Source organism: Thamnophis sirtalis, unplaced genomic scaffold (assembly GCF_051295495.1).
Source record: "Thamnophis sirtalis isolate CommonGarterSnake01/CBP01778 unplaced genomic scaffold, rThaSir2_p1.2 scaffold_8, whole genome shotgun sequence".
Lineage (NCBI taxonomy): Eukaryota > Metazoa > Chordata > Lepidosauria > Squamata > Natricidae > Thamnophis > Thamnophis sirtalis.
In genome coordinates this window covers 50,722,367-50,740,257 of record NW_028261388.1, presented here as the reverse complement: position 1 = coordinate 50,740,257, position 17,891 = coordinate 50,722,367, and the positions used below count along the sequence as shown (strand labels likewise).

General features: G+C 35.7%; 2 protein-coding genes across 4 annotated transcripts in view; both read left to right on the top strand.

Moving 5' to 3' along the window:
• CRYZL1 (crystallin zeta like 1) overlaps positions 1 to 3,733 on the top strand; it is a 34,047-nt gene extending 30,314 nt beyond the window's left edge. For all 3 annotated transcript variants that reach the window (XM_087721627.1, XM_087721626.1, XM_087721628.1), the window contains exons 12-13: positions 2,053 to 2,098; positions 3,027 to 3,733. In XM_087721627.1, the coding sequence (XP_087577753.1) occupies positions 2,053 to 2,098; positions 3,027 to 3,126 (146 nt within the window). In that variant the 3' untranslated portion in view covers positions 3,127 to 3,733. The remainder of the gene's footprint in view (positions 1 to 2,052; positions 2,099 to 3,026) is intronic.
• An 846-nt stretch (positions 3,734 to 4,579) lies between these two features.
• DONSON (DNA replication fork stabilization factor DONSON) lies at positions 4,580 to 17,640 on the top strand. The gene is made up of 10 exons (XM_014072998.2): positions 4,580 to 4,976; positions 8,565 to 8,645; positions 9,369 to 9,572; positions 12,415 to 12,593; positions 13,465 to 13,643; positions 13,720 to 13,837; positions 13,935 to 14,054; positions 14,660 to 14,858; positions 16,778 to 16,987; positions 17,404 to 17,640. Exons 1-10 carry the CDS (start codon positions 4,662 to 4,664, stop codon positions 17,539 to 17,541), a joined length of 1,743 nt encoding a protein of 580 aa, XP_013928473.2. The 5' UTR covers positions 4,580 to 4,661; the 3' UTR covers positions 17,542 to 17,640.
• Positions 17,641 to 17,891: the final 251 nt, after the last annotated feature.

Genomic DNA, 17,891 nt, shown 5'->3' with positions numbered 1-17,891 from the left:
AACTAAGGAAGCTGGATTTGCTTAATGATTATGTGATTCATTTAGCGACCATAAGATTCAATTAACAACCAGAATAAAAATAGTTGTAAAATCAAGGCGTTTTTAACACCTCCAAACATCGATCAAACCTAAATATTGGTCAGCTTTAAGTTAGATTGATATTTGGAGGTGTAAAAATGAACAAACAAAAGACTTTACCTTTTTTCAAAGAGATTGCAAGTCCCATCACATGATGACTTGCTTAATGACTGCATTGCTTAGCAACCAAAATTCCAATCCTGATTATGATCGTAAGTCAAGGACTACCTGTAGTGTAACATAAATAAACTTGTACTGATGTTTTTAATTTAAATAATTTAATAATTTACCTATTTAATATTTGTGAAATATTTATACATTAAATTGCCAAACAAAATGATCAGGCAAATATGAGTGAGTTTTTTTACATCTTCAAGGTGCTTATTGTGTTCATTGCTACTGTTGAAACACATAAATATATAGAACCAGACAGTGCTTTATACTTGATCACATACATAAATATTTTCATTTTTTCCTATTTTTCTGTCTGTCCCACCACATTTTAAATCCTTTAACATACAATACAAAAACTACTATGTCATTTAATTAAATTATAATTGTATTTTTTTTTCATAGAAATGCTTGGGTAACTTTTCACAGAAAGTCTTTACAGTAGAAAAGGATTTTTATAGCTGTTTCTTAACTGTGTGTAGAGACCTTATTTATTATGAAACCGCATAAACTAATGCAGTGCTTCCCAAACCTGGGTAAATTACTCAAAATTGGGTAAGAGTAGTTTTTCTTTGGGTAACAACACACAAACCGATTACCCAGTTAGAATAGGGATATTAAATTGACTTAAACTATTTTATATATATTGGATAAAAAGCACTGTCTGGTAAGCAGTTTTGGAAAGCTTTGGGAAGCATTGGACTAGTGGGTTCTCCTAAAGCAGTGGTTCCCAAACTTGGCAACTTTAAGACTTGTGGACTTCAACTCCCAGAATTCTCCAGCCAGCTCTGGGAGTTGAAGTCCACAAGTCTTAAAATTGCCAAGTTTGGGAACCACTGTCCTAAAGCATAGGAATACATGTTCAGTGAAAGCATTTAAATGCAGGTTAGAAACAATATAATAATTGCTTTCTCTCTCCACTCCACCTCCCTGGAAGCCTTGTTGCTCACTGAACACTAGTACAGATGCTCAACTTACAACCACAATTGGGATAGGCATCTTAGTGTTGAACAAAAGTGTTTATTCAGTGAGATAGTCACTTGACTGCTTTGTTCAACAACTGCAATCACAATTGTCCCAATTGCATTCATTAAGCAACCACGCAGGTTATTAAGCAGGTGGCGCAACTGAGCTTTCTATTGAAGGAGGGCAGGCAACTCTCCTCTGTGTGTATAAAAGACCTTCCCAACAGGTTGCAGGAATGGAGCTTGGATCTTCAGGAACTACACTCCTTCATATCTTGAAGGGAAAGTTTGCATTGAGCTATCGAGATCTGAGTTTCGTTTCTGCAGTCCAACCAAGGATTTTCTTCTCCTGTGTCCATGGAGGGGAGGAGAAATCCATCAGTTAGTGACAGCAGTTTGCATCTTCTCTGGTCTTTCTGAGGAGCTAGCAGAGAAGATTGCAAATGGCGACCACATGATCCCAGGATACTTGGCAACTATTTATACACACAAACAATCACCAATCACCAATCAAAGATCACAACAATATGACTTGCTAGTGTGATGTTTTATGGTGGCCAGAAGTGCTTTATGGATCTTTGTAACTTTGAACAGTCATTAAATGACCTGTCATAAGTTGAGAACTACCTGTATTTCAATGAAAAAAGATTCCTCCTTAATTGTTCTTCGATAGGTTAATTTGTACTCTAGTTACTCTGACATGTGTTTTATTTAAGGTGATTGTGAGAGTACAGTTTGCATGACCAAATATATTATGGATCACATTTCTCTTACAAACTCAGATCTTGGCACAGCTCTAACATTTTATAGTGTTTCACTTGACTATTCTCTTCTATACCTATTTTGGAAGATGTAATGGAGAAGTTATCAAGCGGAGTTTTCAAGTAAGGATAAATTGATGTTTGAAGAATTATAAGCATTTTAAAATATATTCATTTAAGTATGTTATCAATTAACTGCTTTAAAAAGTTGAGAAAATGATAATAAAAATGTTTAGACCTAATTAGCTCTAGAGATTCTAGTTCAGGGCTGCAAAACACACAAAGGGGGAAGGGCCATATTGATACTTTAAAAATTGTTGGCCAAAAAATGGAGTGCTGATGAGATGTTTTGCAGCTAATGGAGCAGTGAAAGTGCTGGAGTTGGCAATGAAGTTTGGAGATGGACAGAAACATTCTTTTGGGGAGGCAGTCCCTGTAAATGTATTACTATTTAAAAAAACAGGCTGCACAAAGCTACTTGGCATGTCCCAAGTTGTGCAGGCTATTTTGGGCTCATTTCTTTTTCTAATTGTTGAAAATTGTAAAAAATCATCCATGTATATTTTTTCCTTAGGACAAACGGCATATGATAAGTAAACCCACTTAGGATGGATGAATTATCTGGAAAATTGCCTTTCTAGAAGTTGCATTTGTTCATAGTCAATGTGCCTATTCATAGATCTTGACAGCCTATAAAAGTTTTCCAGAAATCAGGTTTAATTGTGAAATGTATGTGTACATTTTCAGTTGAATATGATTTGATGGCAGACATTCTCTTTGGGGCTCCCTTTTTAACAGCATAACCTGCAGGGCAAGAATGGCCTCCATTCTTGTGGCATTTTGAAAACTGGTAAAAACTTGACTCTTTAGGAAGAATTGTGGAGACTGTATTTCCTCTCACCAGTAATATTTTAATAATTTAATTTTATGTATTTTCATACTTTGGCGGGTGTCTTAATATCTATAAACTTTATAAAGATTGCTAGGGGGTGAAGTAATGGATAAAGCAAAAAATAAATGCTGTTGTTATAATTTTTGTTTTTGTTCTCAGACCTCATCTGGATAAACCTTTACCATTATATGAAGCTAAAGTTTCTATGGAATTAGTTCAGAAGAATCAAGCAAGAAAAAAACAAGTTATCCAACTATGAAGTTTCTACAATTTGAACTGTAAAAAGTGAAGTTAATATATTAATGCATAGTTGTTAAATGTCTATCAATTGTCTTCAGCCTATATCTGAAACAGTTTTTAATAACTATAGGTTGAGTCCCTTGTAACCTTAGATCTAATTCATGTGTCTAAAAAAACCATAGAACTTAACTTTGGCTATTGTGTACTGCTTTTGTTTGGCTTTTTTATTTTGAGGGGAGGGGTGACTGCATGCTCATTCAGATGAAAAAAGGAGAATCCTATGATGTTACAGAAAACTACATATTTGATCCAAGTTTAGACAAAGCATGAAATCAGTAGGACAAGTTTACTATGAATCGAAGTGACGGCCAAGATTTTTCAAAAAAGACCTTAAGTCTAGATTTTTGGTTTGACTGAATGTTTTCTTTAATGTTCCATCATAAATGGGAAACTATGAGCAGCATATTGTAACTTTGTAATTTTCTTTTATTACATTTTGTTTCTATCTTTATTAGAATTGTCACATAAACTTCTGTTTCATTTACAAAGAGCAAGACACATTAAAATAAACCTGAGTAAAGTTGGAAAAGCATTTCATAATACAATAAAGAGATTTCTCCAATTCGGATTTAAAGAATTGGATTCATTATTTGTATTGTTTTCAAATATCTACTTTTAAAGTTCTATTGTTTAGAATCTGGAGAGATAAACCTGCATTTATTTATGCAGAAGTACATACAATACTTATCCCCAAAGGCAATTTCAAAATGTCTAATGTTTAAGTCTACAATGTTTTATTTGATTTCTGATCATACTTAAAATATATAATTCTAGAATAATCAAGATTATTGCACCAAACAAGGAAGAAACCTGTAACATAAATATGTTTATTTTGGCATATGCTATAACAGACCTGGGCTTGCTATGTGCAATTTTATTAGTTGGGTTAAGTGCATATTATTTTTTTTAATTCAATGGTCAAAAATTGCATTGAATTATTTATGTAAAAGATTTATATTGCCTCCCATCTTATGCAACTCTGAATGATTCACAAATCTAGAAGTCCACACACTTTTAAAAGTGCCCGAGGTTAAGAAATACTGCACTAAGGAATCATAGGTGATAAAGATGTATTTCTACTAGATCGACAAGGGACATCCAATTCTAATACTAATACCTGGTAGAGAGCTGAAATGGATTTAGATTTACAATTCTAAAGTCTTCGTCTTTTGTCCCGGGTGTTTAATAGTGGATCTCGTAATGAAAATCAAATTTTCAAAAGCAAAAAGGAACCAGTTAAGTCTCCAGTTATTCTCTTCTCCCCTTGCGAGCTGAGCTCTGTTTGCCTATCTTGAGCTTTAATAGCGGGAAAAAGCTGCTCTGGGCGTGCGTGGGGAAAAGGGCGGCGGTCCTCGTGAAAGAGCTCAGTTTGGATTGGTTGCCTTTTCCGCGGGTAAAAGAAAAGACGCCCAGCTGCTAGGCGGGGCTTTCAAGTTAAGCGCGGAATTTTTGGTCTGTTCGGCTCCTTCCAGCCACCTCCACCGACCGAGCGACATGTGTTCCGTGGTTCCCGATTATTCTCCCGGCTTCAAGAAGCCGCCGGAGATATTGCGCTTGAAGAGGAAGAGGTCTCGGAGAAGCGAAATGGTCGCGCTTCCCGGAGAGGTTTCGTCCGTGGCAACCCTCAAGGACTCGCCTGTTCCCCCTCGGCTCGGTCCGGGGGGTCGGCGGCGCAACCCCTTCACGAACGTGGGAAACACGCCTCGCCTTCTGCCGGAACCCAGCCTGGTTCAATCATCTGCCCAGAGACTTGCAGAAGTGGAGTGGATAATGGCGAAGAATGACGTATTCAGCAGAACCGAGAAGCAGGTAAATTGGGCTCTGCCGTCACTGTTTGCAACCCTTCGATGTGCGTTAGGCCTAATTGCATATCATTCAAGCGCGTTGTTGTGCCTAAGGGGTAGAAATGGGACTTTGAGATTAAATGGGTATAAGAGGGTGTGCGTCTTGAAATGAGTTTTAAATTTGAAGGAAAATGACAGAACAATTAATCAGTGGAACAACTTACCTCCAGAAGTTGTGAATGTTCCAACACTGGAAGTTTTTAAAAAGAGATTGGACAAAAGTCCAATTGGTAGAGTAGTTGAAAATAACTTGTAACAACTGTTGATTTTTAGAGAAATCAAAAGATGATGTTTAGAGAAGCCTGATGATGAAAAACATTTATTAAAATTTTTGGGGCCTGAAATAAATCACAGAGTTTCTATTTCAGGCCATTTAACACAAATAGTCATCTATTGCCTCTTGTGTCACTTCACAGTACTCCAGAATGTATACATTAATAGTGGAAAGTAGTTTCAATTATATACCTTTTGCTTGCCTCAGGAAGTTGTGGGTGCTCCAACACTGGAAGTTTTTAAGAAGAGATTGGTCAACTTGTCTGAAATGGTATAGGGTTTCCTGCCTAAGCAAGGGATTGGACTAAAAGACCTCCAAGATCCCTTCCTTGTTCCTTTACTGTTGTTGGTTGATCCTAAAAGACACAAGCTATCTATCTTTTTGACATCTCTATTGTTAATTTTAAGGCTGGGTGTTCTATCTGTTGTCATTAGTTTGATCTTCATTGTATTTAATATTAGTACCATTTTTTTCATTTTGCTCTTTAACTTTTATTACTTTTATTCACTTTTATTATTCTATTTTATTAGAGCTTCCACATCCTTTGCATTTTAATTTATTATAGTACAAGGAATCCCCACTGATGATAATTGGAACCACAAACTCACATGATTGTGGCAACTTATGATGGCAGTTCCTGTTGCCATCATTAAGCAAATCCTGTGTGATCAAAATGTCCCACAACCATGTAATTCCCATTTGAGATCTCTTGCCAGCTTTCCCATTGTAGGAAGCTGGCAGAGAAGGTCACAAATGGTGGTCATATGATCAAGGGACACTGCAATGTTTTCATTTTGAGTTGGTCACCAAGTGCCAACCAAGTACACCAAGTTGTAACTTTGAACAAATGTACTAAATAAATGCATGGGCAAGGACTACCTGTAGTGTCAATAGCATAGCACAGGTTATTGATATTTTTTCCTCCAACTTTAAAACCATACTCATCTTCCAATCCATCCTTATTTAATATATATTCAGCATATAGATTGAATACATAATGGGAAAGCCGTACTCCACTTCTTTCCCAAGCTGGAGCAAGTCTTCCAATCTGCTGACCATTGTGTTATTCTCCAGGTTTACTGTCAAAGCTTGATTAGAATCTTGACTGAATCATCTTCAATTGCTTGCCTATCTATTTCAGTAGGTATTCTATCAGTTCTTGTAGCCTTCTGGCGTGATAATGAATGGAGTGTTTATCTAACTTTATCTTCTAGTGCTAGAGATTATTATAAGTAGGAAATATCTTCTAAGATACCTTGAATGCTGATAGTTCTACTGTCCAATGTTTTAATATACATTTCCTATTTAGTTTGCTTTCCTTTGAATTGATTACTATCTATCCATTGACGTCTTTTAGCCTACCAATTCAAGATTGAAACTCCTTTTGAAAAACAAATCAGCCATCAATAGACACATAGACATTAACAACACTTATAGACTATGCAAAAGAGACAATCATCCAGCCCAAAAGAGAAAAAGACTCCAGCACTTCTCCATCAGTAATCAGCACTCAGAGCAGCATAGATTAACTCCAAGGTCAGCTTCAGACCAACAATCAAGTAAGCAATACCCCAATCAAGAAACAGCCAAAGAGCCATCAGTAAACATCCCAACCAAAGAATTTCTTAAGACCACCCCTGCCCACACAGACAAGCAAATCACCAAAATATATACTGACAGCAAATAGCACTCCTTACTAGCACTGATGATGTTACCTATTTAGGATATTGAAACATCTGCAAGAAAACAAACAAACTCAGAGAGCATCAAGGATCCCACATTTCCTTATTTTTCCATATCTGCTTTCCTCTTCAGTGTCAGTCCCTGTACAGATATTATAATGCTGCTCATTGTCTCTTCTAATAGCTCTCCAAAACTCCTTGTTAAATTCCTTTCTGAGATTTTTGTTTTTCGTGAGTTTGGCTTCTTTTTGTAGCAATTTCCACGGTTTGTTCTGACATCCAGTTTGTTTTATTCTCTTTATTTTTGTCAAATCTCTTTTCACATTCATCTTTAATGACTTCTTTAATTTCATTACACACTTCATCTGAAGTTTGCTATCGATCAGGTTCAGAACTTCAGTTTCCTGATATTGTCCATGAAAATGATGGATGTACACAATATGTTCAAGTTAATATTGTGAAAACTGTCTGCCTTTCTTTTTTTCTTCGTTAATTTGAACTTGCATATGACAAGTTCATGATTTGTTCCACAATCAGCACCTCTCCAATTTTTTGATGTTATAATTGAGCTCCTCCACTTCCTTTTAGCAATAATATAATCAATGTGATTTTTACATATTCCATCTAGTGATGTCCATGTATAGGGGGTTGATTTAGTTGTTTGAGGATAGAATTTCTATGAAGAATTCACTAGAGTGGCAGAAAATGATAAGTCAATCTCCTGCCTCATTCTGGATTCCAAAGCCAATACAACTACATTTTCTTCTTTAGTATTTCCAGTTTAGATATTCCAATCACAAGGAGCACATTTTGCTTGCATGTTCTGATTATTTCAAATCAAACCTGATCATAAAATTCATCCACTTCCTCTTCTGGATTGTTGGTTGAATCATAAACGTGAATGATCATCACCTTAAAGAATTGTTTATGAAGTCTAACAGATATTCAGTAATTGATTGCATTGCAATGAAGTGCTGTTCCTGTTGTCCCCTCCTTAACTATAAAAGCAGTGCTATTCTTTGTTTTTTATGTCCTGACTAATAAATCTGATCTTCTTACTGAAAATGTCCAATCCCAATCCATCTTGATTTTTTGATGCCTAGGATGATGAGTTATATTCATTTAATTTTTCAAATTGCTGAACTTTCCCATGTTCCTGTTTCTTATGTTCCATGTTCCCACCATTCTTTGCACCTTCAGATTTTCTTTTCCTATATGGCAACATCAGCAACTAGATGTGGCTAGATTAAGCCTGTGGGATATCTTAAACACCATCAATACTCTGAAAAATCCTCAACTTTCTCAGTAGAATGTTGAGTACCATCCGATCCAAGGGATCCATCATCTGGCACTATATCATCAATCATGTTATTTTCTATTCGTTTTCTTGGTAAAAATCCAAGGATGGTTTATCATTGCCTTCTCCCATGCAGATGTCTTTGCCATTGTCACTATAGTGACCATCTGTCTCCGTATCTTGTACATTTTTGCTGCAGGGCAGGAATGTGAAACTTTATGTTCTTATGAAATTTAATACAGACAATAGTATTAGATTACAAACTGCAATATAAGGTTTTATTCATTCTTTTTCTTGTAGTCTTTAAAAAGTCATGACAAGGATGGGTGCACATTGAAGGATGAGCTTTCTGAAATAGCAACTGCTGAAACGTTGATCAAAGTAAGTATCATTTTAATTTCAGACTTTCGAAATACAAAGACGCTTATAATTTGATAGTGCAGGGTTTACTCTTGGTACTTGTATATCCCCTGTGTGCTGCTCTGCATACAGACTGTACCCAGTCACCCTTCACATAAACCAGTGGTTCTCAACCCTCCTAATACCGGGACAATTTAATACGGTTCCTCATGTTGTGGTGACCCCCAACCATAAAATTTTTTGTTTTCCGTATTTTTTTGAAAATATGTGTTTTCCGATGGTCTTAGGCAACCCCGTGAAAGGGTCGTTCGACCCCCAAAGGGGTCCCGACCCACAGGTTGAGAACCACTGATATAAAGAGACCCCTTGCAACCATGCATGCTTTCTTATAATCAGACACAAAACTTACTTTCTTTGTTACTTTGCAACTTTAATTATATCTTTTAAAAGATATCTTAATAACTAAGCTCAGAGAGCACTAAGGACTCCTCAGAGGTCCATTTTTCTTTAAAGGAGTACTGTACACTCACCACACCTACCACAGCACTGAAGTGTGTTTCTTTTATGAACTTCAGAAACTTTTTCTTATGCAGTTAGATCTAGATTTATAGATCAATGCCATGCCTAATCTAAATTCAGAACTAAAATGATAATGCTTAATGTTTGCAAAAGTAGGACAAGCTTCTTTGTACACCTAACTGATGGCATTTTATTGACTTCATTGCTTATTTATAATTTTTTAAGGACTCTTCTTTGGCCATTTCCGATACTGAAGTTCTTTCTTCACCAAGTTTTGAATTTCCTGCAGACTGGAGTATTAAAACTCGTCTGCTGGTTACTTCTTCTCAGTCATTTGCATGGGCAGATCACTTAAAAGCTCAAGAAGAATCCCAAGGATATATCCAGCATTGTAGGGCAACATTAATAAATTTACCCCAAAGTATCCAGGTAGGTTATGCTATTTAATGTTGGATTAATGAATTGGAACCTGTAATCGATATAAAAGTTAATTCAAATTGCAAGTGGTTTACTTATTTTGAATTGTTATATTTAGTACTTTAAACACTTTAAAATCTGAATGGCCAGTCATATCTTTCTAATTCACCTCTACTGCCTGTTTCTCAACGTTTAGAGCTATCTGGTGAACAAGATAATAAAATCTCTCAACTGTACTGTTTAATGCTTATGAACGCATTTCTCAATATTCTGTGAGTCTGAGGGAGATGTCTTAAGTGTCCTTAATGATGAGTTAGTGTTGTGGCCCAGCGGGAGCCATTGGCCACCAGGTGGCGGCAGAGCATTGGATCAGAGGGAGTGTTCAGGGAAACACTTGGGAGTTGTTGCAGGATGCACCCCGTTGAAGGTTTACTTGACGGAAGGAACAACTGAGTACTTACAGGAGATGATTGTGAGCAGCTGTTGCTCATTGGGATCCTCTCCTGAGTATAAAGAGACTGCTGGTGCCACGCCCTGGTTGCAGAAGTCAATGTTCCTTTCCTGTTCTAGTGATTGTTTTTGTTCGCGTTCACAAATTGAGAGAAGCCAACTTGGATAAGAGAAGCCAGGTTTGCATTGGGGTGTGAGTTATAGGACTTTCTGCTGGAGCTATTATCTTTGTTTATTTGGGCTTGCAGCCAACAAGAGCTTAGACTGATTAAAAGAAACCTTTTTAGTTACGTGACTTTTGGCTTTCATTCCTGGACGGAGAAGGGGGGTCAGAACAAGTTATCAATGATATTCAGGATGTTACATCATGGAGAAATATACCTATGTTTCAACGAATTGTACCAGTTCCTGGAATCACTAAATATATATATATATATATTTATATATATATAGTCAGTTATTAATATAAGTTGCTTATGGAGGATTCAAATCATGCTAATAGCAGGCAGATTTATACATTCTTGGGGGGGGGAAATAAGCATTGGGAACTATTTTAATTTGGATAGGTTAGGCAGGGTATGGGATTAAGTAAATCTTAGTTGCCATGATAAACTGTTTTGGGAAAGGGTTGATTCTCCTAATTTCTCAATAGTGTTGTATTCTTTGTTGGTTCAGACAACACTGCTCTTGCCTGCTCAACAATTCTCAAAATGACTAATACTCAGCTCTGTGGCAATTAAGTTATAGAATTCATCAAGACTCCAACCTATCTTTGGTTCTTTTTAACATCTACAGTACATGTAGTTATTAGCATATTGATTAGGAGCCAACATGTCATCAGTAACTTGTTGACAGCCAGATCTATTTCTCTGTATCATCTGAGTCATAAAAGACAATGTAGTTTCTTGAGTATTTGGACATGAAATGAATCCTGACAAGATACTGCATTATGTTTGCCTGGGATCTAGAGACATTACCTATTTTGTGTGAAGTTGCATACCCTCTGAAAACTTAAGTACACAATATAGTACTGCTCCAGAAGCCATTTTTTAATGGTCTCAGAAATTGATTCTGTGATAAGGAGTTTCCCCACTGTGCATTTTTGGGACAGTAGAGATTTCTTATAGCAATTGACATACTGTTAACTTCACATTCATCATCTATAACATGTAGGTAACTCAGACGATGCAGCCCATGTAGAATGCTGCATCTTCATGGAAAACTTAATTTGGGTGGATTACTGTGTGGAAAAAAACTGTACTAAGTGATAGCTTGCTGCCAAATGAAATGCAAAATTATTTTTTAACCATATAAAATCTACAATAGTGTAGACCCTTCTTTTTCCTTATGTGCAAGCCCAGCATTTATTTATTCATTTTCCTACCTTTATTGCTTAATAAGTAACTTAAGGTGGCAAACATACCTAATATAGCACCTCCCCATCATTTGTTCTCCAAAATAGAAACCCTTTGAGGAGAATTGAACTGAGAAAGAGTAAATGACCCAAAGTCACCAATCAGGTTATATATTATATATACATATTTCATATTAAAATAACATTTTGGAAATATTTACTCTTTATTTAATTGCAGTTGGCATCAGCACACATACTTTTTTTAAAAACCAGCTAAGGTTCCATTTCTTCAGTTACTTTTAATTAAATCTATATTGCTTTGTCACCTTTTTATTGATTTATGATTATTGTGGTTACAATAAATTAGTAGTTTCTACATATTAAATAAATTGTTATCTAAAGTTAGTTTTACTAATATAATATTGCTATGTCTTAAAAGGCACACAAATACTTTCACATACTACAGGTATGAATAATTGTTGCCTTCATATTTTCTTTCAGAAAATAGCTATTGTTAACTTCTCCCAATATGTTTTGGTACACTGTAAGATATTTTGTCCTTGATATAAAATCTACTTATAAAAAATGCTCTGAATCATCATAAATAAAAACTACAGAAAGGCTAAACTTTAAGAATGGCATATTCTACTTCATGTTGGACCAGCTGTAGATTTACAAGAAACATGGCAAAATTTCCAAATTATTTTATTATGTCCCTTTATCAGGATAATTGGTATTTAAATACAAGCAAGCTATTTAAATAAATTATATTATGTATAAATTAATTGAAACTAAGGTAGAATTGGTTGCAGATTATGGCATGGTGCAAAAATATTAAATATTTTAAGTTTGTTTTATACATTATAAACATTTATGGACTTAAAACAGAATACTAGGAATAGGAATTGCTTTTTGATCCCTTGAAAAAGTGGGAAAATATCTATTCTGTTTTATTACATTAACTTTTCTAAAAAATCCTTTTCCAATTTTCCTATTTATTCTGTAAATAACTTAAAAGTAGCCTTTAAAAAATAATATTTTGATATTTAGGAGCCAAAACTTTCCACAGAACTTCGATGTGCTTTCCAACAAAATCTAGTATATTGGCTTCACCCATTCTTCCCATGGCTACCACTTTTTCCTCGAATTGGCGCTGACAGAAAAATGGTTGGAAAAAATCATCCTTGTGCCTTTAATGAAGAACTCCAACAAATGTTCATGAATGAATGGTAAGTTGAAGTTCTTGGAAATATAAAAAGCTAAGCATAGAAATCTTTCTCCTAACCAAAATCTGTTTGGGTTCAGACACTGCTGTTGCCCCTTCCATAAAAACATCCCTCTTTCTCCCTTCCTCCGCTCCAGGCCGCCAACCTGGAAATGTTGGGGAACTTTCCTTTACAATTCTCTCTAAGCAGGTTACAGAACCTCTGGCAAGTCGGCAGTCAGCAGAATTAGCCTGCAATACTGCAGTCTAACCACTGTGCCATAATCAATTTCTCTATACATAGCCATTAGATTAAATTAGGCCTTTCTTTATTGACAAAGAATAATTTAAGTTAATTAAGTTACTTTCCAAATGCCTATGAGACAGCTACTTAATTTTCCCATGATGAGAATAAACTGTTTTAATGTATGCAAATAATTATCACATTATTGTGTGGATTACCACTTATAGGATTTCATTTTTCCCTATTTTTACAATAGTGAAGTTGGATGAAGAAAGAGGAAAACAATAAATAGGCTATGTAGAAAATAAAAGACAAAATGAGCCAGTGAATCACTTCTTATTTTTTTCTAACTTATTTGAATGATGTAAAAGAAGAACTGTACGTAGGTTTTTTGATTTTTTTTAAATGTACTATATAACTGAAAAGAACCCAGAATAACATACAAAGTAGCCTGAAAACTAGATAAAAACTGATTATTTGAATGAAATAAAGGAAGAATAACACCGGAATTTTGAATTCAGGTGAAATAATAGTCAGATTTGCATTATTGCTCAGAAATACATCCATGTGTCATCTTAAAACAACTGGTTTACGTTGTTTCCTTGTCCTATAGCAGGAAGTTGATCATTCTGTTTGTTTGTTTAATTTGCAGGTCTCTCAGTTTTACCTCTCTTTATAACTTGTTGAGAGCCAAGTTATGTCCCTATTTCTATGTTTGCACTTATCAATTCACTGTACTGTTCCGTGCAGCAGGACTAGCTGGAAGTGATATGATCACAGCATTAATTTCTCCCACAACTAGAGGATTAAGGGAAGCCATGAAAAATGAAGGTAAAGAAAAGTTATGAACAATGTAAAAAATCATGTCCATAACCAAGACATAAATCATTCTTTTTTCTTTTTATAGGTATTGAATTTGATTTACCATTTCAAGGAATTAGACAAAAAAAATTCAATGCTGCAGCTTCTTCTTTAGAAACAGAAGTTGAAAAAGATACTGAAATAATGGGCAGTGAAATTGAAAAGTATGTAATCTAGTGCTTACAGTGGCTTAAGGTGCATTTCTTAGAACTATTAACTCTTTTTCAGAGATTGATAGTTCTTCTATGTTTTGCTACTCAGAGAATTGGAAATGAGTGGTGGTGATGGCAGTGATGACGACGATGATGATGGAATTTTATGGCTGGTGGAAATGGGAATTGAAGACAAAATTAAAAAACCAGACACAATTTCTACCAAATTGTATCCTTTTAAGAGTTAAAACATTTTCCTTTAATCAATAGTTGAATTTGCATTGTATTATATGCAGTCTAGGTAATATTAGGATCTGTATATAGAAATATTGTAATAGCTGTTGCTCAGGTAGTCAAAATGGCAGTGATCATTTTTCAGTTGTGGCTAGTATCTGGGTGTTTGTTTATTTAGAAATTTCCTTCTTCCACCTTTTCCCTTAGAACCTGAGATTCTGTGTCATAGTTGTCCCATTTTTTCTTTCTTGATTTTCTCAATTTCTGGGAATTCATGACATGTTAGTTTTCCAATAGTAAAATATTTTTTTCTGGAAAGCTTTGAACTATATATGTTAAATAGTATATTTAAATATTGCAACTATTTCTATGAAAATCTTCACTTTTAGTTTGCAGAAATATTTGGAATTCTCCTATATAATAGTAAGCTTTGGTTTTATTATCCTTGCAAGCCTCCTTACACTTTTCCAGGTTTGCAAAGATAATAAAAGCATATTTAAATAACATTTATTTGGCTTATTATAATCTTTCCCAACAGATAAGTTCATATTAATCTACAATTACTATGTATGCATGCATCTTCCTTAACTGTCTATGTAGCTGCAAAGAAAAAAATGAGATAAAATTGGATCACAGGCCTGAATCTGCAGTGTTAGTAAAAGGGACAAATACATTCACTTTGTTGAACTTCTTGATAAATTGTAAAAGTTTAGTGGCTTCTGCAGGACCTCAAGCTGGCATCCCTCCAACATTGCTGTCCCCAGTTGTTTTTAGAGGCGCAACAATGCAGACACTCAAGGTAATAAATTATAATGAGATCTTATTATATGTTGTACACTATAATCTATTCTAAATACTGTGATAAAGTATACACTGTCCAATTTTGGAGAAGGAAGTTAAGTTAGGATAGGTGAGTGATGTATCTATCACTTACCAGAAGCTTCTGGATGAACATTTATTCTGGCAAAAATAAGGGATAAAGCTGATTCTCACCAATTAATAACTCTTTCTCTGCTATCCCATTCACTATCTGAAAATCTGCTTAGATTAGCTGAGAGACCTTTCAGAATTATGTAAGAGGGAGCAGAAGGGACTAAACAGAAGAGTAGCCAAATACTGGTTTTCTCCAAACTGTTTTGTAAAATGCCCTCTCTGAAAGCCCTGGCATAGGAAAATGCAGGATCCAAATAATTAAACATAACTCTTAGAAAGCATACATTATAATAATAGAATAACATTGCTCCTGATACACATTTTGCTCTATTCAGCTACAAGACTGTCTCTTTTCCAGTTCTTAATTCAAGATAAGAAAGTAATTTATACAGGGGCTCCTTCCTTAACAATCATTCGTTCAGCAACTGTTTGAAGTTACAACATTGCTGAACAAGTTGAATTTACAAGCAGTCTTCAAAGTTGTAGCCCTTGCAGCACCACTACGGTCCTATGGTTACAATTTGGGTGTTTGGCGATCAGCCTTCACAATATGGCAGTGCCCTGCAGTCACATGATTGTCACAAGCAACTTTGCCTGCCGGCTTACCACAAAATCTATAGGAAAGCTGGCAGGAAGCTGCAAGCCTTTGGAAATGTCCAGGCTGTCCTTCTTTTTCCAGTTGCCCTTCTTTTTCATTGTCAAACTGCTGATGGTCCAAACGAAGCAGCAGAGGATTAAAAGGTAGTAGAGGGAGATCCGTGAGGGTAGGGGCATCACCATCCTGCCTCATCACTCTTGCTTCCTTACATGCTGCCATCCCAAGACCCTGCCTGAAATTAAGCTTGTTGCTGTGGGAAAGTGGCTTGGAATAGTTCTAACAAGTGCACAAGTGTTTCAGTGTCGGGTCAGTCTGGAAAGTATTGCACAGAGCTGCCAGACACTTGCTAGCCATCTATGCAATTGGGCTTAGGAAGAACTGGCAGGCAGCCTCCTGCCCTGCCCTTGGGCCCATCTGGATTGGGATTCATGCCCCAACCCTTCCTCCCCACTACTCTGGCCACAGGATGCATGGGGGCAGCCGTTTTGTTCTCCCTCTCTTAGCTTCCCTGGCAGTTGATGAGGTTTGCTCCAAAAAGGGGTTTTCTTTTCTGAGGAATTTGGGCAGACAGCTGAGCCTGTAACATGCTTGTTTAATGATGGCAATTGGAATTGCTGAAACTGCCATCATAACTCAGCGGTCGTGATTTTTTTCGCTTTATGACCAGCAACTGAGTTGCCAGCCCCAATTACCATCATTAAGCAAGAATCACCATTATTTTAGAAAGTTGTCCTCTACTCACTTGGCAATTTGTTTCAAACAGTTACTGAAATTATCTGTGTTTATTCAAACACCTACAATTTATATAAAATTGCAGGGTTTTTAGAATTTAAAAGGAACTATGTTTTCTAGCACCAATTGGAAGATGTAGACCTGAAATGTAAATGTATTTATTTTTCACATTTTTGAACCACCCATTTCTTGAAGAGGGACTGGACTGTAGTTGCTTGGTGACTTGGCTTATACTTTGTTTCCTACTATTGCTCATCCACATTAATTGGTATGCTCAGATTTAGACCGCTGCTAATTTTGGTGTAGCTAGTAACCTTGCCTGGCTTAGTCAACCATCTCTGAGCACAGAGCTTTTTAACAATAAATCTCAAATATCAATTGCCCAGGGTAACTCTCCTTTGGTATTAGGAGCATGTATGAATTGCAATTAAGCATTTTTTCTTCCTCTTTCCTAGGCCCGAAGTATAAATGTGAGAACACAAGTCCATTCACATTATAAAGATCAATTTAGTTTGGAGATTGTGGGCCCTATTATGCCCCATTGTCTCCATTCTTTGTCCATGTTACTGAAATCTGCTCAAAATGGAACTTTCTCAGCTACATGTTATACTCATGAACCAACAGCTGTGTTTAACACAGGTATCAGTGACAAGCAGCATATGAAGGTAAACTAATAAATGCATTTATCCCGGGGGTGGGGGGGGTGGGATGACACACTTATGAGTTGCCCAAAAATACAACTAGTAAATAACATGTTAATAAGTTTCCCTCATGTAGTTAGAAGAGCTACAATTCAATTTATTCACTGCAGGACAGGCAGAGGAAAAACTATACTGTCAGTACACCAAACCGACAATATAGCTGGTTGTGAATAAAAGGAAATACTTCATTTGGACGAATATATTATTAGAAGAATTGATATTTTCCCCATTGATTTGTATATTTTCAATATAAAGCCACAGCTTGGGGATTGCCTTATTTTTCATTGTACTACAGTATAAACTTTTCTAATATCTGACTTTTGAACAGACTGTCTTTTTTGTTTATTTCATTGTTGTTTTGTTTATTCCATTTTTCACAGGAATCTTGTATCAAAGAACTTTCCAATTGTGGATTGCATCCTAACACTTTAAGTCAACTTACTCATAATTCAACACTAGGAAAATCTTCAATACGGCTCCTAGACATGAGTGATTATCTCTACACATGGAAAACCTAAGCAACTAGATGATAATTTAAAATGGCCTATCAAGAACACTTCCTTGTGCACAATGATCAATTTTATTCATTAATAGACTTTTGTATATAGTCCTTATGTAACCGCTTTGTTGTTTTTCTTAAACTTGTAACATCTGAAGTATACATTTTAAATTAAATTTTAAGAATTTGATGTAATTGTGTGGATCTAACGAAGACAGCTGGGTGAGGAAAAAATGTTGCAATACTCCCTTCTACTGTCCATGGCTTTTTCCTTTATTATATATGTCACACTTCTTAATACAAATGCTGAGGCCTTCTTCAGAGCATCTATACTGCGTTATACTAATAGTTTTAACCAGATTACCCTTC